At 40.5% G+C, this 26,035-nt stretch overlaps 1 protein-coding gene across 3 annotated transcripts; it reads right to left on the reverse strand.

Annotated features, from left to right (window-relative positions):
• Nucleotides 1-24,263, reverse strand: farp2 (FERM, RhoGEF and pleckstrin domain protein 2). 3 transcript variants are annotated; one of them, XM_087784496.1, is made up of 28 exons: nucleotides 24,181-24,263; nucleotides 23,360-23,590; nucleotides 17,527-17,631; nucleotides 15,605-15,647; nucleotides 15,448-15,526; nucleotides 15,207-15,304; nucleotides 14,995-15,109; nucleotides 12,818-12,965; nucleotides 12,612-12,707; nucleotides 12,373-12,536; nucleotides 12,217-12,285; nucleotides 11,380-11,437; nucleotides 11,047-11,302; nucleotides 7,822-8,006; nucleotides 7,594-7,683; nucleotides 6,824-6,957; nucleotides 6,679-6,760; nucleotides 6,372-6,609; nucleotides 6,166-6,296; nucleotides 6,030-6,098; nucleotides 5,881-5,970; nucleotides 5,731-5,751; nucleotides 5,455-5,537; nucleotides 3,618-3,736; nucleotides 2,819-2,958; nucleotides 2,095-2,202; nucleotides 1,852-2,003; nucleotides 1-932 (listed from the first exon to the last, which is right to left on the reverse strand). In XM_087784496.1, exons 2-28 carry the CDS (start codon nucleotides 23,558-23,560, stop codon nucleotides 839-841), a joined length of 3,168 nt encoding a protein of 1,055 aa, XP_087640622.1. In that variant the 5' UTR covers nucleotides 23,561-23,590; nucleotides 24,181-24,263; the 3' UTR covers nucleotides 1-838. The 3 variants fall into 3 exon arrangements, with proteins under 3 accessions (XP_087640622.1, XP_087640620.1, XP_087640621.1); XM_087784494.1 differs by lacking the exon at nucleotides 2,819-2,958 and adding an exon at nucleotides 3,291-3,454; XM_087784495.1 differs by lacking the exons at nucleotides 2,819-2,958; nucleotides 5,731-5,751 and adding an exon at nucleotides 3,291-3,454.
• Nucleotides 24,264-26,035: the final 1,772 nt, after the last annotated feature.

Genomic DNA, 26,035 nt, shown 5'->3' on the forward strand with positions numbered 1-26,035 from the left:
TTCAAGGATTCAAACGTTTATTTGCACTTTGATAGAATAACATAGTGACTAGTGGATGAAGGTCAGGGTAGTTGTCGACTATGTGTTACACAATAAATAGGAACTAGCATGCTGCAGCTAACACACACACACACACACACACACACACGAACAGAGTGTCTCAGTTCTCCTTGTTCTGTTGCAGCTCCAGAGGCAGCAAAAGTGTCACCATGACGACAGGATTCCAGTCTTTGTACAAAATAAAAAAGGAGCGTCGATAGCAGTGGTTACTGTTAGCTCGGACAAAACAAAGATTTGAGGTGCAGTTTAAACACTGGACGAGGCGCTCCATTTACAAAAATGAACAGGTGATGATACTTTTTTTATTTTTTTATTAATGTGACCTTTAGTGTCACCTGAGTGTTAGCTAGACTGGCCTTATTATGGTTTGTAATAAATAGACTCAACTCAAACTAAATGATACTTGGAACTTTGTGCATTTTGTATCCCGACAGCAGCATCGACTTGACTCTCTTCCTTTCAACCTCATGCTCCCTCCATCATTCAAGTACCCACATACTCTCTCCTTCATCTGACGTACCCAAGACCCTCCGAGTTAAAAAAAAAAAAAAAACAGTTCTAAAAATGAAGTGGTCCCTTTTTCCATCGGTCCTGAAAGAGTTCTAACCAGCAGACGTTATGATACACTTTGAGTTCATCTCTATCCTCGCGTCATCATTTACAAACAGCACGGATCACTCGTGTGACTCATCGTCCGTCAGAGCGAGTCGAGCCACGAGTGGTCTCAGTCTTCAGGTGGTGCGGGAGGCCCAGCCCCCTCATGCACGTCCGCACGTCCTCAGTTCCCGTTCATCTCCACGGGGCCTCCTTTCGTGATGAGGAGGGTCATCCGGCCGGTGGTGCTGGCCGCACTCTTGATCACCTCCATCCACCTGAGGAGGGAGAGTCAGGTGAGCAACATGTTTCAGGTGACACAGGTGTCCATCCTGCAATGAGTGTGAAGGGTGGTCTGTGCTCTGTGGTGAGCTGTCCAGAGTGTCCCAGTTCTATCCCATCAACCTTATAAAGAAGGGATGTTGTAATCTATTATATTTTTTGGACTATAAAGTGCACTTAATTACTCTGATAAATTGACAGTTCATCCTATAAATCCATTAAAATTCTGGTTGAACTTACTGACCTTGAACCGAGTCATGTGGTACAGGGAGCTCAGAAATAGGTCAACATAATAGTGCGCTATAAAGCAGCAACACAAGGCTCTAATAATAAATAAAAAAAATACAAAACCGCACCGCTCTTAAAGCGACTTTCAATCTGCTGCGCCTTATATATAATAAGTAATGTTTTTTGATATTGAGCCTTATAATCAGGTGCAGTACGAAAATTATGGTATATTTTTAAACCAATTTTGAGCAATATCTATCGAACAAAATGGCCTATGAAGTCAAACAAAGAATTACAGATACATGCATGTTTTAACCTGTCATGCTATTATACATACTAATTAATAAGGACATTTGTTCGGATGAACAATTCAGTTAAAGTAAAACGTATTCACTTATATAATTTTAAATGATTCAAACTTGTGCCTCTGAAGCATTTAACGCCTCTGACGCTTCAGCCACACAAGAACTTAAGTTTGCAAGAGTCATTACAAACATATTCTTACAATACTTTAACAATACTCAACCAAGAACAAATGAAGGTTTAACAATCAAGTGTGAGATTATTATAATATTTATAATATATTTAAAATAACACCTCATTGTGATGTTACATCACTAAAATGATTCTCAGAACATAACGTTTAAAAACATTTTTCCCAGCCTGATAAGAGTGAAGGAAACCTACCTCTCGAAGGTGTACTCGCTCTCGGCGCGGAAGAAGTAAACGTGGGACTTGAACTGCAGCTTGAAGACGTACTCCTTGTGGATGCTGTCGGACTCCTCCGGGGTGCTCACCGTGTAGCCCAGCAACGGCAGGCTCGCCAACGGGAAGTCGTCCTTGAAACGCACACCGATCGCGACAGTGATTTAGCACGCTAGGACGAACAAAACAATGTGTGTGTGAGAGTGTGTGTGTGTGAGGTCTTACCTGGTGGGTCTTGTAGAAGAACAAGCAGAAGTTGGTGAAGACGACCCAGAGCTTCTGCCAGCCGTTACTGTTCTTGAACTTCCTCAGAAGGTAACCAGACAGCTGGTTCTGCAGGCAGAAATCATGAATGGAGTTTTTCCCATATTTCTTATTTGTTGGCACTGTGCTGTCAGTGTGTTTGATCATGACTAGCATACATGGTGGTGAATAACTGAGGTGATACATGTGCGTTAATAAGTGGTGAAAGTATTAACTGGGAGAGACAAGAAAACATCCTGTGATGCTGCTGATGAACATGAATTGACTACTAAAATAATCTTACTTTCCTTTGTTAGTCCATCCATCCATCTATCTTTCGGTTTCCAAAACTCCATGTCAACTTAGCATGGCATGTTTTAAAGATCACAAAACTAAAATAAAGAGTTTGTTTGAAAGAAACACAGGACTGTGTTTTATAAACAAAACATATAAGGGTGATCAGGTTTAATCACCTCCATTCTTTATTTATATTACCAACACACATCCTCAAAGTCACACCTTATATTCAGATGAGAGGATTAATTTGTTGATTTAATTCAACATTAAGAATTTTTTTTTTGGAACATTCAAGTCCAGTCTTTGGCTGAAGTTACAATATGAGCCACAGGTGGGCGCTACACTTCTGTCACGCATCATAAATGCTGCACAAAAATAAAGAAAGCGTCTGGATTCTGTCCACTAATACCTGGTTCATGCGCAGGTAATCGCTGAGCGACAGGTTCTGGTTTCGGTACCAACAGACGTGAGTGATGGTGTTAGGTCTCTGGCCTTGGCCGAGGAGATATCGAGGAGGAAGCTCCGGCGAGACGGCCGGAGAGCAGAAGACTGGACGGTCAGAGGGAAAGAGGAGAGAGTGGAAGAAGAAGAAGCAGATGAAGATTTCGTTAGCATGTTAGCTCCACTTAAAGAAAGGAAGGAAGAAGCAGGAAGATCCTCCTGGACTGCTGAGTGGAAACATGCACGACATAAAAACATGAACCAGGAGAAGGTAAGAGTGAGAGAACAGCAGGGAAAAGTGAAAACATAAAGGGATTAGATGAAGAAGAAATGCCGGTGAGTAACAGTTTAACGTCTTAAAGACTTGTCGAGTGTGTGTCTGGGCATGTTGGTGTGTTGGGTGTCGGGCAGAGGAGGAGGAGGAGGAGGAGGACTTGTACCTCCACAGCCAGGCTGTGATCAGACATAGACACGCTGGTGTTGCGGTGCCAGCACACATGCATGGTTGTGTTGGCACGGTGGTGTGTCTGCTTATCCAGGGAGGTGCGGGAGGAGTTCATGTCGTCCTCAGACTCCTGCTCCAGAGACATCTCGTCAGACGAGCCTGCGGGAGGAGGAGGAGGGGGAGGAAGAGGAGGAGGAGGAGGAGGAAGCAGCGAGAGGATTTGTGCGCAGGATTGGGATTAACCGCACGATGAAGGCTTCTAACAAGTCTCGGCCTATAAAGCACGAGCGCACAACAGACACGACAAGAGAGAGGCTCTTACGGTTGGAGCGGTCGCCCAGACCCGTGTCCAGGAACATGCTGGATTTCTCTTGAGACTTCTTGGACATGTCGATGGCCACGTTGAGATCTTCGATCCACTTCTTCATCTCCACTTTGGAGCTAGAATTTCAACAAACAAGCAAATTAGTAAAGAGCAATCCTCCCACTTTCTATGACGCACAAAATTCTCATTTCTTGGACTTTAGACTTCCTTTTATAGTCATTGCACAGAAAAAACACAGCAGTGAAACTGACAACGAAATTTCGTTGCTTGGCAACTGTTAATAAACAGCATAGAGTAAATGTTTACAAAAAAGTATAAATATTAATACGTTTAAAATAGTGCAATATAGTATAAATAGAATAAATAATAATGTTTAATTTTTTTTATAGAATTAGGTATATAAAAGTATAAATATAAATATTAATAAGTTAAAAATACTGTAATATAGTATAAATAGAATAAATAATTAAAGTTTTAAATATTGCACGGCTCAAAGTTATATTGCATTTAGCAGTCTGATTCTTCCCTCATTGGCTAATGAAAAAAGAACATGTTCACTTGCCCACTTGTATTGTTCTGTTCTTAGAAGTATTTTTCAAATAACAAAAGCTTGCGTGTTATTACTTATTCGTATGCATTTCTCATGTTCTGCAAATGAATAAGAGAACCTCTAATTGAGAATTTTAGGAAAAAAGTTACCGTAGAAATGAAAATATATCAGAAAGTACATCCATTTATATCAAAAAAGTAAAAAAGGGCCACTCTAAGCACACAGACAAATGATCCAAAATACATTTATACAAAATGTAGACAAGCATATTATTTAACCCATTAACTAAGTATAGATGTGAAAAGTGTCCTAATATATGTGGGTTAAACTTGTAGGCAGTTTAAAATGACTTTAAGGGCGAGATTTTGCCCCCAGGTTGTGGGTTTGTCAGAGATTTGAACGAAAAAGGATTTCAGCCTCGTTAAAATGACAGGTTTATTATATCACATAAATATTTGTGATGAAAATGTCTTGTAAAAATGTGTTGATATTCTGTTTATTACTAAATTATTTAAGTATTGTTTATTATTCATTTCATTTTGTTGATTCTTTATTTAAATGTATTTGTTGTTTTTTTCATCTTATTTAATGTTATTTCAATTGTCTACTTCATGTTTTGCATCGTAGATCTGAGAGAACTACAATTAAATCTATGCTGTATGTCTTGATACATGTATATTTGTCAATAAAAGAACTTGAACTAAATTATATTTTCACATAAACAATAAAACAAATTAAAATTAAAATACGTATTTCTTAGAGCTCTTGGAACGATCATATTTTATTTTCTTTTCCAATGGTTAATTATAATTTAGCTACATAAGAATTATTTGAAATAGTTATTACACAAGAATCTGTTATAAAAAGAATCTGTAAAGCCAAAGTGAAATAAACACAAGTATAAGATATGATTATGATGATTCAGTCTGAGGGTAATGGGGGCGGGACTAGATAAGCTTCTGCTTATCCCGCTTTTTCTTTTCGGGACATGCATGTAATATGTGAACTATGATGTAGTGTGATGTTGATGATTTAAACTGACATGCCTGAAATAAACAATATACATTCATTCATTCAGAAAGAGCAATCACGAGTCAAGATAAACAGCTACAGAGCACAGAATTCTACCAAGACGCTCATTTCCACTCATATTGTGAAGATTTTTACCTCAAAATGACACTCCTTGTTAATTTAATTTCAACTATTTTACAACTTTTTAGCATTTGAAATATTACTTATAATAGTCCCTGTATTGGTCAGCAGGTGGCAGTAGCGTTCACTCACCTTGCAGCCACCACGATGGTCCTCTGAGCGGAGTAGATGGTGAAGCAGTGAGGGACGGACCACTCGTTCTCGCTTTCCTCAACCTGGACAAAGAAGAGGAGATGAAGTTCATCGAGAAGACGGAGTCTCTCTTCTCCTTCTCTGCTGCACATGGGCCTCAGAGGTGTTCTACAAGGACTGAGCTCGGGAACGTTGATGTTGTGTCTACGATAACATGGAGGCAGATGGAGGGTTTCGGGTGTGGACGCCCGAGCTGCCGGTGCTCGGAGAACTCACCGGCGTGTCCAGCACTATGAGCTGCATCCGGGAGTGAAGCAGAGACATGCAGAGTTAGGAGACCGAGCTCCTGCTTCTCTCAACACACGGTCATGTCAGCGACCGACAGAGGAGAAAGTAAACTAAAAAAATGCTGCTGGAATTACTCACGATCATGCCGTGGAGGGGCAGCTGACCGTGCACTTTGAACTGGTTGGTCGCCGTGACGCCTTTGCTGGTGTACAGGAGCATGTCTGAGAACTGTCAGGAGGAAAACACCTTCAATATTTGGACGTCAACAGGCAGATTTTTGTACTGACCAAGAAGAACATTCTCTGTTGCAGGCCTTTCTTCGTCAGTTTATAGAGACATCCCTCTCGGATGAACTCCTAAAAACACACAAGAACACCGTTAAGACTTCTGGTCCTCTTCTGGTCCTCCTCACTCCTCACTCACTCTGCCTGGCGCCGTGAGGTTTTCTATTCCGATCAGGTCTCTCTGCAGCTCTGTGAGCTTTTGGAAATTCTCCAGTCGGATTAGGCTGCTCTGAAGCTGCGTGGCGATGTCTGCCACCTCCTTCAGGGCCCCTGTGGAGTCACAATTCCAAATTAAAAATCCAACCTGAGACAGACCTGTAGGTCTTGTTTTTCAGGAGGCCTCACCCTTGCAGTCGTCGAGGTCGCGGTGCGAAGGCGAGTAATGTTTGCACAGGCGCTCCAGGATGAGCTTGTAGTGCATGAGGCGCTGGATGGGCTTGAGCAGGAACGTGTTGAGAGGCAGGTAGCAGACCTTCTGCAGCTCAAACTCCTTGTAGACCGTCTCCAGCTTCTTGAACCTCTTGCTGGCTTTCTCCAGCTCCGTCAACACCTCGTCGTGCTTCTGCAGGTAGTTGGTGAACTCCTGCCCGAAAACATCACGTCAATCATCCAGATTAACACACGGAGGACTCGAACGAGGGCCGACGCTCACCTTCAGAGCCGTCATGTTCCTCAGCATCACATCTCCGATCCTCTGGAAGTCGCCTTTGGCGTGAGCGTTGGAGCGTCCCTCCCTGAGTCAGACACAACGTGAACAAGACGTTCTCTCAAAAAACAAACGGCGGCTTTGTCACTACCAGAGCGCCAGCCTCTGGTCCAGCTCCTTCAAGAAGCCTCTGTGGAACTCGTAGATCGGATCGATGTTGGAGAACAGGAGATTGGTCAGACCCTCGGGCATGGCGTTCTCTTTGATCACGGCGCTGCGGAACCACTGGGATGAGAAAAGAACCAATCTGTCAGTCTGGCTGATTTTTTTTAGCATCGCACATGATCAGCGGTGAACACAGGAGTCGGTATATCAAGGATATCAGAATATTGAACTGTTGGGTTGAACATTTAAACATTTAATTCTTGTTTTTCATTTATTTAATTCCCTAATTTGTACATTTAATGGTCGATTTGTTTAAATCATTCGATTTAAAAATGTTTTTCTAAACGATTGAATTTTTGTACACAGAGTTTTGTATTCTAATTTGTATATTTTGAAAATAAAGTTTTAAAATTCAATACGTTTTAATAGGCAGTCTTTAAAAGTCAAATAAAAAATGGTGGCCACCAGACAATACCAAATGAGTACAGAGCTATTTGATCACATGATTCTCTGAACTGAAGTTAAGTTCATTCATTTTAGAAATATTCAAATTGTTTAATTCAGTTTAGAAAAACTAATCACAATTTAGGACCATTTTTATTTAAAAGAATATATAAAAATAATAATAAAACACCATTAATTATTGATGCAAGCATGCAAAGTAAGTAAAAAATGTTCCCAGATATTTAGAGATTTGAAACTCACACAAATGTGAACAGTAAGTAAGAGACTGGATTTGGAATCTAAGACGCTCACCACCGTGATGACCTCCAGGTCTTTCAGGTACGTCCTCTCTGTGGTCAAGATCTCTTTGGCAATGAAGTAGGCTTTATCAGTGGGATACCTCTGAGGAAAGAAAAACAAAATATTAATTTGCGGTCTGGAGACGATGTGATGTCAAACAAACACAACTTGTGTGCACAACATTGATTTGAACAAGGGTTGCGAGGCAGGAAGTGGAAGGGTGGCATGCGAACAGTGTACCTTCCTTCTGCCATCCTCCTCCTCCTCTAGCCTGGCAGTGCTGCCCACCTCACTCAGGACGGGGCTCTGCAGGGGGGACTGAGTGTGGCCCGGGAGGCTCAGCGTGGACATCTGGAAAGAGGGCGACAGGCAGAGCGGACCCTTGTTGCTGAAGGGTGAGAGCTGGGGACTGTCCACGGTCGTGTCTGCGGAACAAACAAAAAGAGGTAAAAATCAACAACCACTTCTATGACAAAGAGAACAAAGTGCCGACAGGACAATCACACTTAAAGAACACAAACTTGGCTCTCAAATGAAAGAAGAATCTGTCAAAGTAATGGTTCCCACATGTCTCCCTCCACCATTGTTTCCCTCGACTACAACATTGACATTTTCGACTGATTCAACCGGCTTTGCCGCTTTTTTCCTCCGCTTAAGACTTTTTGCAAATGTTGAAACAAAACACAGAGATATGCACCTAAGCCACTAATGGGTTTTCACATCTGCTCTTTTACTTTTTAAACCTTTTAAAAAGGAAGTGAGGGAAGGCCAGGAGGCGGGAGGGGGGAAAAAAAGTTACCACTCGACCCGGAAATAATTGCTCACAAGCAGACTTATCAGGAATGCGGTTTGTCTGGAGGGCTCCGAGCTGTTTATAGTTTATCTGAAACCCCACAGGGAATGACAGAAGAGGGGGAGGTGGGGCTGACAGGAGGGGGATGGGTTTACAGAGGAATGCCTGCCTGAACGCTTTTTTGCTGCTACACATGCAAGTTTGGGTTTAAATCCCGGCCTACGTCACACATGACAAACCCATGTTGTTAATCACGACTAGCATAGCTATGTGAGGTCATAGACCTTATAATTAACACTTTAGGAATATTACTCTGAATTCATCATGTGACATGCTGACCTGGCTTTTTTTTTTTTTTAAATGTGTGTTTTTAGTTAAAGCTGTGGAAGCAATGACCAGACTCCAAAAGAATGTAAAGTCTGACATTCATGGTACCCAAAAGTTATTACTTTATTCTGGAGAGTAAGACATACAAACATAAATACACGTGTGTAATTAGCAAATAAACATGTAATATTACTAGATGGCTTGGTTATAAAGGGGAGGGGGGTTATCTCTTAATGCTTTACTGAGAATTAAGTCTTGAACTGCAGAGGAACTGAATGAATATGTTTGTCAACAGAAGGTCGGGGAGAGGGGAGCCGTACACCTGAGACCTGGACGCTTGGTAACCAAGAGAAGTAACTGTTTTAAGGCACTGTGGTGCAAGTGCTGCGGGTGGAGCCGACATGGAAACCAAAAGCAAACATTAAAACTGAGCAAATTAAAGTGAGGTTAAGAGGCAAGACTTGAACTTTTTTTCTACGGAAAATAATCAGGAAATTGTGTAAGAGATCTCTAATTAAAAACAGCATTGACATCAATTAAAACACGTCATTAATGAGAAATGAGCCTGTGTCACATCAACCCTGTCAGTTATTAAGTGCAGATTCTTTTAAAGAGGCCAACAAATGAATGCCAAAAATTCTCAGCTAAAAAAAAACAACAAAATCAAACAAACTCACTGCATCCTTAAGACGACCAATGCACAAAAGCGCTGAATTCCTTAAGCAACCCACAGCAACACGACACTTTAACGACCTAATATTGGCACAATAAACACTGTAATTATTTTCACCAGAGGGTTTTCGACGCACAAATGGAGAAGAGAATACTTCAAAATGGAGAAAGAACATTCTACGCGTCTTTGCCGTCCTATGAAAAACCAGACAAACCCCTTCGGGACCAGCAAACTTATCACAATCATATTTTGTTACAAAGTACATCTGGATGGAAAGAGCGTCATATCCTTCAACAAGAAAAACAACAGTAACTGCAATGACCTCTGCGGCCAGCAGGTGTCAGCAAAGCACCAGAATGCCAAAGTGGTCCAACAGCAAAATAGAAAGTTACTTACTCAAGAAAACTTGAAGAACGATTTCTTTTCACTCCCCCTGAGATCAAAGAACTAGCATTAACCGTGAAGACGATAATAATATTGTATCCGTTTAAAAAAAAGAAGTGTTAAGGCAAGATTAGAGCTTCAATGAGGGCAAAAAGAAAACCTAAAAGACTGATGGCTAAATTATCAATATGAAAAGTGCTTTTTTTAACCTAATAATGGGTCCGTTTAAGTTCAGGATATAACCAGACATTTTTTTAATCGTGTTGCCAGAGGCAACAATCCTGATTGTTACACGGATTTTAAGACTGAACCCCTATTCTCAAATTACATTTTTATATCATTGCCACATAAAGTAAAGGGAATTTTAAGTGCCGTCCTGGAAGTTACATTTTCATATGGGCAGGTCCGGAGGGGTCCGACAGTGCCATGTTCTGCAGGTTCTGACACTGCAGAAGGAAACTTTCAATTCCACTGCTCCCGGTTAAGGGGTTGCTGTAGAACAAGTTCTGCTCGGGGGGCAGAACGCTGTCGGAGCCCCAGTCGGAGTCCGAGTCCGAACTTCCATTCCCGGAGCCTTCAGTGGTGGTGGGCGGGTAGCTTAGCTGCTCCAGCTGCTCCACCAGGTCACTGAACTGCACGGCAGAGCTGCTCTCTGAGCGCACAGAGTAGGCCGGGAAGTTGACCATGGAGCTGGCCTCCGACTGGATGTCCGACCCCGGCAGGCGAAGCGACGACGAGTCCGGACCCCCGTAGCCCACGGACATGGACTCACCTGCGGAGCTTAGGCCCAGGTTGTCCAGGGAACTGCACTCTGAGCGGTTATTGATCAGCGAACTGGTCTCAGAGAGACCCACGAGGCTGCCGCTGAAGGCATTCGAGTTCCCGTTCAGGTCCTCGATCCCTACGCTAAAGATCCTGTTCTTGCTAAAGTCAGAATCCTCAACAAAACCAAACTGATCCACCTTACCACCGCACCCGAAGGGGTATGCCTCGGCTGCGCCTCCGTAAAAGGAGATTTCAGTGGGGTCGTCATCAATGAACTCTTCAGTGACATGGAGTGGAGAGTCGGACTGCGAGAACATGGGTTTCTGTTTGGTACGCAACAGCTCCGCCTCAAAAGCTTCAGGTGTGAGAACCCCCTTTCTCTTCCCTGCATTACCCCCCAGGGATGAGCCAGTGACCCTTTTACCGACATTCTGGTTTTCCTCAAAGACCATTTTGGAAGGGTGTGACATGGAGGTGCCACTATCTACACACACAAACATGGGGCTGCACTGATTGGGGGCACCTTGAAAAGCGTAGTTAGGTAGGGGAACTGCCTTGTCGGGGTCTTCCTTCGGCGGGCTGGGGGGTCGGGTGTCTTGGAGTGGGGAGTGAAGCTGCTGGTGCTGGGCGGTTGCCGATTGGCTCATCATGGCTAAAGGCTGGGATGGAATCTGGAAGTCTCTTCGTGGGCTGATGCTGGAGACGTGGACCGGCCGATAGGACGTAGGAGGCGAGGTGAAGGAGCCCATCATCCTGAGGCTGTCGTTGAACGACAAGCTCTGGAGAAAACAAGACCAAGATCAGTTCCGACATCCTGGAAAATGTAGGAAAATAAAGGGTTTGAGCTCTGTCTAACCTGTTTTGGCACATCTGAGGCGAGGGAGCGAGAGGACATCCGGATTTTACTGTTCCTCCTGTTAAAAAAGGATAAAACACTGAAAACAACTTTCATGATCAGAAGTTTTTCATTTGCTCTCTGCCTTCTGGTTTTAATGTTAGAGGCTCGTGTCCAGGATCACATGCTTAAAATTAAATAGTAAAAATCCAATTTTCATAGTGTAACAAAGGTGTGGATAATGAATTACACTGGAGATAAATAAAGATCTGCATCAACAGGATCAGCACAGAACTATCTTTTTTACATTTCATTCTAGTTGTTCTAGGATTAAGCCAAACACCATAAGATAAAAAAAAATGTTGCAAAATGATAGTCATTGATAGACACCAGAGAATGTTTGGTCACTTAATTGTTAGAACGATTATTATAGCTTCCAAAGGTTTAAAGCTTTACACATTATTTTTCAAATGCTGACCTGCCCATACAGCAATGCCGACTCATGTTTGGCAAAACATTAACACAATTTTTTGATTCAAAATCTGTACATATTTATATAAATATTTTTTCTATCACAAGTGTGACCACCAGCTATAGAGAACAGACATGCTTGTGTGGTGCAGATGACATAAATATGCAAAGAGGAGAAACAATTGAGTCCATTCAAAAAAAGGCCTCAATTAGAGATAACTCAATCCTGCAGACCTCGAGACCTTCATTTGGTGGAAAATGTCTCCGTTAGCCAACACCTCTCCAAATGTAAATGCAAAAATGAACTTGCACTTGTTTGCCTCTATGTCATATATATATATATATATATATATATATATATATATATACACACTGGTGAATAAATACCTCTGATATGGCGTTCTTTTGGCTCCATTCTCCCGGACGTACTCCACAAGCTGCTTCTGGGTTCTTCCACTGAAACGAAAGACGTTTCCCATCAATACAAAACAATATCTTAACAAAAAAACAAGAATATCTTGGTGTGAAAGCAAAGAGACATACCTGTATCTAAAGGATGAACCTCGTGTGAAAAGTATGGTTTTGGACTTGGGTAGAGGTTGGTCAAACAATCGGAAAAAGGAGTGATATTCCACGCAGATCTTCCAGAAGATTTTACACTGGTCTCGACTTGCCATCATGAACTCAAGCGTGTCCTGGTGAGGGCCCTGAAAACAATTCAAAATTAAAATTAAACATTCAATTTATACTCTTATCAGAGACTCAAGACTTTTGTTACATACATGAACTTCAGGGTGAAGTTTTATCAGGAATCGCTTCCTCTTGAAGCTTAGTTTGCGAATCTTTGACCAGTTGAAGGTGTTGATTTTGGTGAAACCCTGATGGGACAACAAAACAACAGATGAAAAAAAAAAGGCGTTAGGCACTGGCGGTCATGTTCGAACACGACCTTCCTGAAAGACCTGAGGCATGGGAGAAACTTTTTCACCTGAAAAACCTGAAGGCCCATGTGAGCGACAGCCAGGTTGATCTTAGTTCCCTCCCTGTCTGCTGCCGGGTGGAAACGGACACCATACATCTCCAGTTTTCGGGCGATTTCCAGAATTTGGAAATCTGATTCAGCTGGAGTCTGGCTCCTGGAGCAGAAAGAGGGACAAAACAAACATGAAACCCTTCTTAATTGGAAAATAATGACCCCTTTTTCTGGTTTTCAGTGCTGGAAATGCATTTGATAAACTGTTCTATAATTCTATATGTTGGTTAAAAATGTGAAGTCAAATCAAATACTAAAATAGAATTAAAAAATATATTTAATAAACTAAAAAGATTAGAAATTGTGGAAACCAGGTTTCAAACTGCTGAAGGAAACTGTAAGAATATTTCAGAACTAAAATGAAAGAATCAAGTTAATTTTTATTATGCAACACAATATTAGCCACGTTTGAGTGCATTCTACTGGTGATTTCCTGGCCAGAGTGCGTCAGCTTTATTCACTTAATCTTGGAAGTCTAAGAAACAAAGTTTCATCATCTTTATAAGACCATACGACTTTTTAAGTTCTAAAAAAAACAGCGTTTTTTCTCTTCTTCACTGTCTTGTACCATTCGATTTAATTGCCATTTAATTTCCAGATTGAGGAGGCATTATCCAAAAATCACGTGATTACAACCAAACAGAATGTTAGGACGACACATCCGTTCAATCATCAACACATTCTAATTTAGTTCATCCGTTAAGCTGCACAATCTTCTTAGGGCCCTCCCCTGCTCCACTGGCCTTCTGGCTAATAGACTGTCTAGGGCCGAGGATTAGGCTGTGGGACTCGCCCCTAGAGCTCGCTCTGGAAACCGGGGGATTAGCCGAGATCTTTGGAGCTGCCTAACGCAGGACTGAAAAGAGCTCTTATTGGGACAGCGAGTAAAAAGGAGGCTGCTGGTGGGAAAAGTGCAGTGAGAAGTTGGCTGTGACAGAGAACGGTGAATTGAAGCCCTCGTGACCAATGTTTAACATTCAGCTCATGGCCTACCTCGACTGAGCTTACTCTGTGATCTAGTGTACTTACAGCGTGGATGACGCAACAGAAGACTGTAAAGTTTGGTACAAGATGGTTGAATCACACTTTAAAATGAATTTCAAGACTGCCAGAACAACCAGAAACCCGTACTTGAAGTCTGATAGTTGTCTAGCATTAGCAGGCATTAGCACTCAACAGGAAGCTTCTTTGTTAACCGTTGTGACGCTTGAGCATGAATTAACATTATTATCATTTTCAAAGAAACGTCTGTACTTTGGTTGATATTAATTCCTACCTAAAAGAAGATTTGACTCCAAGCAACAGGCACACTTAACAGTGTGACAAGTCCATTGGTGTCAAAGGGGTTTCAATGACAGTGTTAAGTAACTACTCTTAACTGCTAAACTGGTGCAGTTCAAACAAAACCGTGACGAGTCGAGTCCTGTTTTACAAAACATGGATTGGCTTGTAGAAGTTCAGGTTGACGACAGAAAAGGTCAGAGAAGATCAAGAAAATAATACGGCGAGAATACATGTATGTACGTTGATATTACTGTAATGCACCAACTAACTGTAGTTTTTAAGTATTATATTTGGCAGTGTTACAGTCAATTATTTTTAATATTATCAATTTCGTTAATGAAAATACACTTCTTAAAGATACAGGAATACCACCGAAACCAGTGGTCTCAAGTACACTGCCCTGAGGACCACCAGAGCTCAGTTGTCGAGAGTGGGCCACAGGTTGGGTATGTAAGCGGTTTTTCTTTCTGCACATCATTGATCAACACACTCTTTGTATTTTGTAATCAACAAAAAAAATGATGAAGTGATGATGTTTAGTCTTAACTATCTGACATTGTACATAGATGGAGTCCCTTGCTAGTAAATTATCTTAACGGCTGGAAATTGGGTTTATTTACTTGATTTTGTTCCCTTGAATTATTTAGAAAACTGTCTAACATTAATAACAAACAATGTCATGATTTGATAACGATGGAAAAGTTGTCTAGTGGACAAAGTTTTTGGTGTAACAGATACAGTTTGACTAGAGAAGATGTGTCATTATTTACCTAATATAATACAAAAATGCGATGATTCCGAATATTGCTCATTCGATTCAACACGTCAATCAATAAATGCAAACTCACAGGTGTCTGCGGTGCAGCTCCATTATGGTCTCTTGGACTTTTTCCTGATAAGGCAGCAGCTTGTTTAACCTCAGGAAGTCGCGGTCAGCTGCATCATCATAGTCTCCAATCTCGGCTGTGATCGACAAGAGTAGTCCAGTGTTAGCTGCCATGATGACTCAAACTTCTCCTGTTTAATTCACAACGTTTATGCTTCGTTTAAATCCACGTACATTGGACGAGGTGAGAGGCGAGCAAGGCTCCAGTATTTTCTGTGCAAATCAACCGGCCGTCCATCAGATCTCTTTTCATTTGCAGGGAGAACAAGTACCTGTGTAAAGAGAGAAACATTTTTGCTTAATGCCTCTTGAGGTACATTACAGGAAAACATCAAACTCAGTTTAGCTTGAAGCCCTTTCAGCCACATTCTTCATATGTTTGATGAAAAAGCAGCGCGGAGGAAATGACACTGACCTGGTGTACTCTTCCTGCAGCTGACCCGGGTCTGGAGGAAAGAATTTCACTGACAATCTAAATAGTGTATTGGCAGGTCCTGTGGAGAACAGGAAAAAAAAGAGTCAGTGAATGTTCTCGTTTATGAAGTGGAACAAGCATATTTAGAATTGCTTACTTCTGACTTGTCTCACAATGATCTTCGTGGGCTCCAGCCAAACCTGAAGAACGCAAATGAATGTGATTGCCTTGTGGTTCGTTTACTCATTCTTTAGTTTAAAGAGGCCGAAGCCAATCACAGGCAACAATGCAAGAGGGTGAAGACATTCTGTTGAAGTCTACATTCCACATTAAAACAAACCGTTAAGAATTAAATCCGTAGCTTCGTGCAAATTCATCTTGAGTTCAGTGACACCATCAGTGTGTTAGAGCGAGATTTTGCTCATGAATCGCTGTATTATGGGCTATTTAGCAAAAGAATGAGAGTGCTATGCAAGGTGGTGAGGTTCTACTAAACAGAAAAATGAAGCTAAGCCATCTCAGAGAAGCTCGATGCAAATCCTCTTGGAAGCGGTGCCAGCGTCTTTTCTGGACTCTTCCCTGGTGAGCATGTCCTACTGGGAGGCACCAGGGTGGACCCAGGATATGCAACAGAGATTATAACTGTTTTGGTCGCCAGTAAAACATTTGCAGAGGTGAGCTGGACGAGGGGAATGTACGGAGGGTCTCTGCTCTCTGACTAGTGCTGAATTGTAAGAAATATTTAACGTCAAATAAACCTCTCTAGTGTCTGCGTGAGAAGTTATCGGTCTAAATATACCCGTCCATGATGTCCCCTGCCTGATATTATTATTATAACTCGACACGGTTTTAGTTAATTAAAAACTAATTCCTCATAAGTAAACAGACTTTGAATCAGACTCGTTTCTCCAGTCTTATTGAAGTTTTAGTTAATCTAGTAATCTGTTTAGCTCCAGTGTTGCCAGTTTCACAACTAAAGCTTGTTGTACCAACTAATGTCATGTGTAATTACAGTCAGACCCTGAACTCCAGCGCATTGGACCTGAAAACCGCACATATCCTTTTATTTCTCTTTGAGTCCAACACTTAAGCGGAAATGAAGTGTTTTAAAAAAAAACATGTCAAGAGGTGATCTCTTTGAAGATGATACATGTTACGTAACTCTGGTTACCAAGAATCTCGGCGGTGGTCCTGAATTCCACTTGTGTTTCTGAGTGAATAAAACAATGGAAACTTTGGCCAGACAAGCTAAAAACATTTGTGGAATCTTTATACATCCCTGAAGTCCTCTTATGAAACCGCCACCTCACTGAACAAAGCAGAGCAGCTTTAATATTGCATTCAAGAGTTTACTCAAGGTTCAAAGATTATATAGATGTACGGCATTTGACATGATATTGCCATTTATTGTTTAGGTTTTTATGAGTGCAGGCAAAGGAAGATCTGGAGCTTGTAATCCATGCGTTTGTGTCTTCTCGTCTGGACTATTGTAACAGTTTGTTTTCATGTCTTAATAAGAAGGATCTGTCTCGCCTGCACTTGATACAGAACTCTGCAGCGAGAATTCTGACCGGCTCTGGTAGAAGAACTCACATTTCTCCGATCCTCAAAACTCTTCACTGGCTGCAAGTTTCTTTCAGGGTCAACTTTTAAAATTATGGTTCTTACTTTCAAAGCTATTCATGGTCAGGCTCCTTCTTACATCACTGATCTGATCCAGCCTTCATTACTTAAATTACTATTCATGTTCAATTTAAGATGTTAAGAAAATAAAATAATTAAATCAATTTTTAGCTTTAATTAAATAGTTAAAATGGAGCCAATTTCTAAAATAAAAAGTGACAATTAATTTGACAAAATGGTCTAAATTCACGTTGACAACATTAAACACTCAACAAAAACCTATAAATCAAATGTAGTTGAAGGAAGTGCATGAAAACCCCCCCCAGTTAAAACAACCTTTAGCATGCGGCCAAGTCTCAACAAGAATTGACCTCTGGTGCCCCCTGGCCAGTTGAATTTATGACTCAACACCATTTAATTTATAAATGATTTGTTATCCTGGAGGTAGATACATACCCAGTTCATCTGCATGTTCTGAAATTCCAGTCCAAAGTAATCACTCTCCATGAGGTTGCCTCGCTGGAAAACTTCATTTAGGAGGTCCTGCCCATAAGCCTTGGGCTGCAAGAAAAGAAAACAGAATTAATATGACCTTACTTGTTCTTCTAAATATAACCACTTTAAAGAGCAGCACAGAAATAAGTATAGCACTAATAAGTAAGATAACTGGAAAGCACATCAATCACCTTCTTTAAAAGCTCTTTCTTAAGTAGAAACTAAGAACAGATACAACAAATTAAGTCTTTCGGGCGAGGAAAATCCTTTTAATAACCCATTTAATTGTGTTTTTTAGTGCTTGTTGTTCTGCATATCAAATGGTTTCCTCACCATTTGAGTGCAACTTTACTCTACTGAAAACATTTTGTTATCTGGTCAAGCGGTACAATCACAAATTTACCTTCCCCACTTTCTGGGGTTTGTTTTTACTCAAGGAAGAACTAATTACTATGTAGCGAACACACACTGCACTTGAGGTTTGGAATCCGAGTCTGTGAGTTTCGAAGAAAATTATAGCCTCAGACATCTGGCAGTAATGTGAAATAGTATTTTTAAAAGCCTTATAAAAGGGACTGCTTTGCATCGGCTGAATAAAAACATCACAAAGAGCAACAGGAGAGCGACTATAGTTCAATGTTCTTCTTTCAGAATACATAAATCACAGCTGAGACCTCCCAGTGGAACATCCATAAATTTTTTGGAATCTGTAGTAAAGGCTCTACATTTACATGCATTCACGCCGTTTGAAAAGAGTTCATTGACTGGAGAACCTGGTGTGTTAGAAATGTGTCGCCATTTGTCTTTGATTACATTCCTACAGCATCACCGACTGTTCAGGGCCCCATCCTGCTTTTCTAACTCTTTAAACTCGTTTCTGGTCATTAAGAACAAGCTTCCAAACACTGCAGAGAGAATCTACTTTGGTTCAAAATCATACACCTCTTAACCATGATTCTAACAACAATATTAACAATTGTAATAGTAACTGAGCAATTGTTTATTGGCCAATATCCAAACCCTCATTTTCGATTATAAAAAAAAGCAAGACAGAACCTGGTGGAGCTTCAAAACTATGAGGATGTGACATCAGTGAACGATTAAACAATGCTGATGAATGCATGAACAGAAACTAAAAGAGATCGTTTTTCAATGTCAGAGCTTAAAACGCATCAGATTCTTGAACAACGAGAAAATAAACAACCTAGTTACAGAAAGTATATCATTTTATTTAACCAGTTTGACAGATTGGCACATGGGCAATAAAGTGGGATCAACTTCTGATCTATCACAATATTCTGAGTAATTTGTAAGATGATTTTAAAACGGTTCCAGGTCCAGAATGAGACCCGGAACAAGCAGGATAGACCTTTGCCTTTGATCTTATCAGAATATTAAAAGTCAGCATCCCTTTGTGTCAGTTAAGTCACACATTGAAAACATTCCCCTGAACATTTTCTAGTCAGTTAAGTCTCCTTAAGTGTATTTTATAGTTCAGAAAGCTGTGCAAACCCACAAGTCCTCTGACAGCGTCACTACACCTACAGTTAAATACTGAAGACATATTGTAGTTTGCAATACTGCTCTGCAATCAAGAGGCCACTAGTCCTGTGTGGAAGGTCCTATTCTGGGTCGCTCATTTACCCCATACAGGAATGTTCAAACAGAAGGACTACCTCGCCTCCCTAACATCAGTCTGCTGACATCATTCTAGTTTTCCACTCTCTGCGAAGGAGGGATGACATTTGAACCAGCCTTCTAATTGCACTAAAGGATTGGCCCGAAACTAAAACACAGCACCTCCTGCTACACTGAGACGAGGTCATGTCCAGAGCAGAAGGTTTACCTGGTTACAATTTCTAACAAAGTTTTTACGAGTGCATGTTGTCCTCAGAACTCAACATCTGTTAATATTCTGCTGAATTTTCCCCTTTTAGATCTCTAGACATTTTTTTTCCCCACCTCATTTTTTCATGGAACCTTTTGACTTATGAAGTTTGACACACGGTTTCAAAACAATTTAAGGTGCATGACTAACACCGAAGTCATAAAACACGGTGGAGGAGAAGATAGATTCAAAGTTCATGCGTTGGGTTACTACACCCTTGTGTGTCATTCTGTAACATTATAAAGTGAATACTGACTCGGCGTTTAATCTTTTATGTCACTCCAGCTCAGAATTTTGGAACAACCATCGAGTCAAGCAGGTTGAGGTTATAGTTCAATCCCACACTGGTTCAGTGGCTACCCTAAATAAAAGGCTATTAATAGTCTACAGTACTCATGAGGGTGGAATGAAACGGTTGAAAAAGAATATAACAATGGAATAAAAGATCAAGTGACAATACTGTAGTAATATACAAAATATAAGTCAATAAAAATGAGCAGAACCACACAGTAAATATACTAGTAGTCTTTCACATTTGTCATGTTCATCCATCTTTCTTTTAGGTGATCAGATTTGGTCTGCTTAGACCCAACTTGTGAGCTGTAGAGGTGGGTCAGTGGATCAGTCAATCAAGTTTAGAAAGCAGCAGGGATTATGAGAAACAGATGTTTGACTTGGGGATTATGACTGCATGTGCGAGCGTGAAAGAGTGCGTCTTTGTGATACGACGACGCAGGAATCTTCTACCTCATACTGTAAGGCACACACAGTTCAATTCACAAAGTCATAGCTAAGTGATTTAAATGTGGGCTTGCGCCGCATTTCAGGTTAGGCACGATTTTCCCGACGTCTCGCGTGAATGGCACTAATCTGAGGCGGCACCTCCTACCTGACAGCAGGGGTGTGTTGGGCTTTTATCAGGCACAGTGGGGAAGGACATTGTTTGAGTCTCGACATTTCCCTCTGGAAAACATTTTATAGCTCTACAACGGGTTTCACAAGTCTGTGACAAACACTTCAAAGTTCTTTAATGACTTTCTGACCTGAATCAGACCTTCAAAATAAAAGGACTGGGCTGGAAGAGACGCCTGTAAGCACCTTGGCAGATGCAAAAGGGTAATCAGGATCACATGTTTTTCTACTACACCGTCTGCTCTGATCACCTGTATAGACTGGCCTTTTCCCAACTGATCCAACAGGGTTAAAGAACAGGATTTAGGAAGGAGCTAGCGCTTTGAAATGTAATCGTACATCTGTCTGCCTTTACAAAAAAAACACACCCTGGATGTTACTTAGCAGCACAATGAGACATCATTTTTATACCTTTTTAAATTTCTATAAATGTTGTTGTTTGCTTTAAGAAAGCTGCAGTAAATATACATTAAAATGAATGTATTGAATTGCATGACAACATTTAAAATAAAGAAGTAACCGTACATTGATAATACAGACAGTCCTTTTTTAACTTAATCTTCACCATTTATCTCACTCGATCATTCCTTTCTGATGTTTGTCAGAGTTCCAATGCTTTACAAACAAGATGTTAAGATCAGCTCAACAGATGTAAAACATTTCAGGAGCCCAGAGCACACACGTTAAGACAACAAAATCACCATTTTTCTAAATATGCAGAATTGCTTAAGAAGTGCTTTAATTTTAAATTTCCTACAGGCTTTTCCAAGACCAAAACTAGGTAATTTCTCACAATAGATTGTCAATTTCAGTAATACTGAAAACATTTGTTTAAAGTGCTCTTTGTGCATCACTGCACAACTACAAAGGCATGAAATAGTGTTCGTGTTATTCCCAACCCCAAAGGGATGCCAAGTGATTCGGGATGGTTGAAATTCTCAGTTCAAACTTTCTGCAGGGCTTCACCGGGCGAGCGTCCCCTCCCCCACCAAGCCAAACTTTGTACTTGCCACCACTGCTCCCTCTGAAGTGCTCTTTTAACACCAGCAACTGACCCCCTTTATTCCCTCCCCCTCTTGCTTGTCAACCTTGCTATTTATGTGCTTGTTTGCCAACACTAAAGCGAAGAGCAGCTTGATTCCCTCCCTCTCAAACTCTCTTGACTGTACCACACAGCTGGCTCCATATCCCACCCCTCGGACCTTTTAGCAAGTCATGGGTATGAAGTTCGGGCCTGCAAATTGGGGCCGACTGTGTAGCATAAAAGGAGCCTGTGTTTTCCTGGCCTGCCTCCGTGTCCAGAAACCACAAGGCTCAGCCTTCTCCTTGTTCTGTCTGTAGGAGGGGCCAGTGGACAGGCGCTATGAAAGCGCACGTCTGCTGCTGATGACAATGCCAGGCATGAAGGTGGACTTCTGCGGGCAATTTGACAGTGATTTGATGCGTCTGGTTTTTCCAGGTCCGGAAACAGCCTTATTATGACGTGCATTTTACTTCTGTCTTCTTAGCTACACTCTCAAAATGAAAACAAGCATGATTGTTTTGACACCATTTCCACGGTGGCATTGGAAGGTGAGACCAAAATAAATTGAGAAATATATGTTTTATTTCCCGTTTTGGTCATGTAAATAAACCCAGCTAAAGCGCTCTGCAAATATAAATGACTTACTTTAATAAGATTATATACGATAAACCTTTGTTCTTCACACTGAGGGGAAGTTTTCAACTAAATAAAAGTGATGTGTAGAACTGGCTGCGACACAAACGCACATCAGAGAGACCTCACAGAATAAACAGTTGCTGAAGGCCACAACTATTTAAAACATTCAACCCTGCAATTTTATTTCTATTTTTACGGAGCGGCAGAGTAAAACCTTCAATAACGGCAGGAGAAAGTGCAGCAGCTTCCTTCTTCAGCTAGGTTTGTTTCCATATGTTTTTTTCCTCCGACTTATTCGAACATTATCCAGACAATTGAGTATGTGTGGATTAGGAGCAGTGAATAACAGGGGTACATCTTGTTCTTGGTACAGTCTGCGTGACAACAGGGTTGCCCGAACCCGGATATTTTTGTCTGTCATCTCTGATTAACACCACAACGAGAGAGAGAGAGAGAGAGAGAGAGTTGGGCCCAGTTGAGGACAATATGCATCAGGAACAATGCTCGCCTCTTTGGGTTTCCTTTTCTGAGATAACCTCTCGCAGCCAGGACGACAGGAAACTAACACTAATGTATTGGCTTCCTTATTGCTTCCGATGGGCTTTCTTGTGGGTCAAGCAAGTGGAACAACATTGAAAAAAATAGCAAGTTTGGACAAGAGTGCTTGTTCAAATTTATCAGTGACTTCAGAACAGAATGTCAATATCAGTTCAACATTAATAGTAATACATCTTGTAATAGGTAAACAGATGACTAGGATTTTAAAGAGAAGCAAAAACTTGAAAATTAAGGAAAAGAGAGAATAAGGGGAGAAAATAAGAATGGCCCTTTACTTTAACCCCCTTTTAATACCTTAACATGTATGTCTACTGAAGCCAATTATGTGTTTAATGTAGAACAAATAAAAATGTGATTTACTTCTGTACTTTCTTATATACTGTTCGACAGGAAGTTGAACAGATTAGAGCCAGCATGCATGTAACCACGATTTTGCAAGTTGATTAAAGTGTGTGGTTACACAAACTCAATTTGACAATGCATTGGGCTGTAATTGTCTAAATAAATGAATTTCAATTTTTTCTGCTAAATGTTTAAGGTTAAATAAAGGGTTTTTGTCTTTTAATTATGGTGTCATCTAAACGGTTTTAAAGATCTTAATGAATACGTTGGTTGTGTCCTCGCATGTTGCACTTAGTTGCACCAATAAGAGGGCCTTAAGGAGAAGGGATTTTGTAGCCAAAGCCATGTTGCAGCTGTCACCAAGCCCAGGCACGCAAACAGTGTAAAGAAAGATCCTCACGGCAAACATGGATAAAGTTCAAGCGGTAACTTACGTCCATGTCAAAGAAATCCTGGGAATCGTCCAGACCCTGCACACGGATTTGGAGCCCCCGCCCGTGATTCCTGCTCCCACTGACCATGTTGGCACTGAGGCTCTGGCCGGGCTCCAAGGTGCTGATACCTGCATTGAACTGAGCTCCAAGCCTTGTTCCTGGAGTCTGCAGGACCCGGTATGAACCCTCCACCTCCTCCATTACTGCTTCAGGCAGCAGCCCACCTCACCCCTGAAAAAAACACAGTGAAGGTGAACAACAACCACACGAGTTTATGCATTTAATAAAACCGTTTCTGGATTAGTATTTTTACTGCTGTGTACTTCTTAAGTTTAATAGGTTTTTGTGTTATTTTTACTTAGGATGTTTGGTTGCAACTTTACAGTGGCTTTTCCAGTGGGATCTTATCTCAAATCAGGATCAATGGGTTACAATAAACAAAAATTATGACATAATAAGGTTTGCATCTCAGAACATTAGATCTTAATAAAATACTTTGCTATTTCTAGTGTCATTCACTAAAGCTAGCGTTAGCCACCTATTACGCAGGGAAGCTGTCGGATTAAGACGAACTGCAACAATAAACGACCAAGAAGGAAAACTGCACTAAGAATATAACAGAAAGTTTGACTAAAATAACTTTATTTAAAAAGCGCGAGCACACCGGGCGACTTTAACAACCACTCTTTCAACGTGGCGTTTATTTTCTCGCTGTACTTTGACCAAATTAAGAAAAACAAATTAAAATGGACAAGAACACATATTGTTACATCAGAAGTGACATAAATCTCGGTATTATAAAGTTTAAAAAGCGCACTTACCAGAACTCCGGTGCCAAATCTAAACGCTAAAAGTTAGTATGAGAAACCAGAGCACCGCTTCGCTCCATGTCTCCATCCGCAGCCAGGCGCACGTACACTGCGCTCTGATTGGCTGCTTCGGTCACGGTCACACTGCGATTGGCTGAGCGCGAATATCAGCCTGTTGACTGTAGAAACAGGATTTACTCTCTCTTCTCAAAATAACTATACTTGATATTTAAAGTTCACAATATACGTTTGTAATCAGCTAGTTCATTTTGTTTTTTTCTTAGTAATTTGATACCCACGCAGAATTATTTGATGTATTTTACTCATTATAACAAACAACAGAGCTATACGCAGTTGAAATACTGTAGGTTAACATTAGTTTCTCTACACATAATTGTTAAATCCTAATATGAATCCATCTAGCAACGTTGAAACAAAACAATTGTTGTAAAAAAACAAAACAAAAAATAAAAATAAAACAAGATTTATTGAGCAGCGACCTCTACTGGTTCTCTCTTGAAGGAAATAAATGGCTTAACTAGTAATGTACAGAGATGATTAAATTATTTGAAATGCAATTAAATAAAAAGAAAAAGGGAACAGAAAATACATACTCTGCTTCTCCATGTGCTATTAATATACTATAGTCTGCTTTTATCAATGTATTTGTCCAAACAGTCTTTTCCACTTTTGTATTCAAACAGTTGTTGTCATAATATACAGATGTATGCTGTCAGCCTTTAGCGTGTTGTCAATAAAAAATAGTGACCTAATGTAACCCATTAATTTAAAAAACCTTGAACTCATTTTGACTATTAGACTGACCTAATCTAATTCCAAACTAACGCCTTCAGTCCATGTTCATTACTTCAATAAAAGGTCAATCATGTCACATTGTTCTGAGTAAAGCAGCCACAGATAAAAAGATAATATTGTACTTGCTTGACGAAAGATTCCCTGACTCTTTAACCAATATAATGAAACCTAAACAGTGCATTGATAATGTAATCACTATGGCAATCACATCACAAAAAGGTTAGACTAAAATTACTTTCCTCTCTTTAATTTGCAAAACCCTGCAATGGGTGAACAAATATATGCTGCAATAATGTTTTTCATTACATGTCTATTGCAGCGGTAGAAAATGAATTATAATAGTTATCTAGACATAAATAATAAACACTGCAGTGCCATCTAGACAACCAATTAAATATGAATAGATGAACAGTAAATTGAAGTTCAAGTTAGTCTATTTAAGGTTATATATACTGTATATATATATATATATATATATATATGTATTTGAATGATTAAATCATGGTAGACTTCCTGCAGTAGATGCAGTGAATGATGACCATGCTTTTCTTTTGACATATCCTGAAACAATGCACCATTGATGAAATGTTTGTAGGGTATATTGCAACAGTAACTGGCAGTCATATTTCAGCAAAAGTCTATAAAATTAAATGTATTTGTAAATTGATAGATGTAAAGTGACAGTGATTTTGAGTACCTGTTTCAGGAATGTTACAAACAACAAAAAGTATAGGTTCATTTGGGGGTAAAAGTCCTACTAACCAAAGTAGTAAAAATGACATAGGTTCACTTTTATATTTACAGCCATTAGGTGTATTTTATTTGGGTTAAAATGGATAGTTGTCAGGTCCCCTTCTTGGTTGTGTCACCTGCTACTGCTGTCTATAGAAGTGATATTGTAGTTTAGACGCCATTGATGTTGTAACCATGGCAACAAGGCAACACGAATTGCTCACTTTAGATGAAAGAAAATTGGTACCTGACTCATTCTTCATTGCAGGTTTCTGTTACTCTGAACCCAACATGTATTCCCATTGCAGGCAAATACATT

Source organism: Callionymus lyra, chromosome 2 (genome assembly GCF_982586985.1).
Source record: "Callionymus lyra chromosome 2, fCalLyr1.hap1.1, whole genome shotgun sequence".
Lineage (NCBI taxonomy): Eukaryota > Metazoa > Chordata > Actinopteri > Syngnathiformes > Callionymidae > Callionymus > Callionymus lyra.

Bases quoted from the DNA above. Each gene is read 5' to 3' on its own strand.
- farp2 (XM_087784494.1), bottom strand. From the start codon at position 23,560: ATGGAGGAGGTGGAGGGTTCATACCGGGTCCTGCAGACTCCAGGAACA. The intron at 8,007-11,046 runs GTGCCCCCAATC...TTTGTTCCGCAG, and splicing joins ACCTAACTACGCTTTTCAAG to ACACGACCGTGGACAGTCCC. The intron at 7,684-7,821 runs GTACACTGTTCG...TTCTTTCCTCAG, and splicing joins AGGAGGATGGCAGAAGGAAG to AGGTATCCCACTGATAAAGC.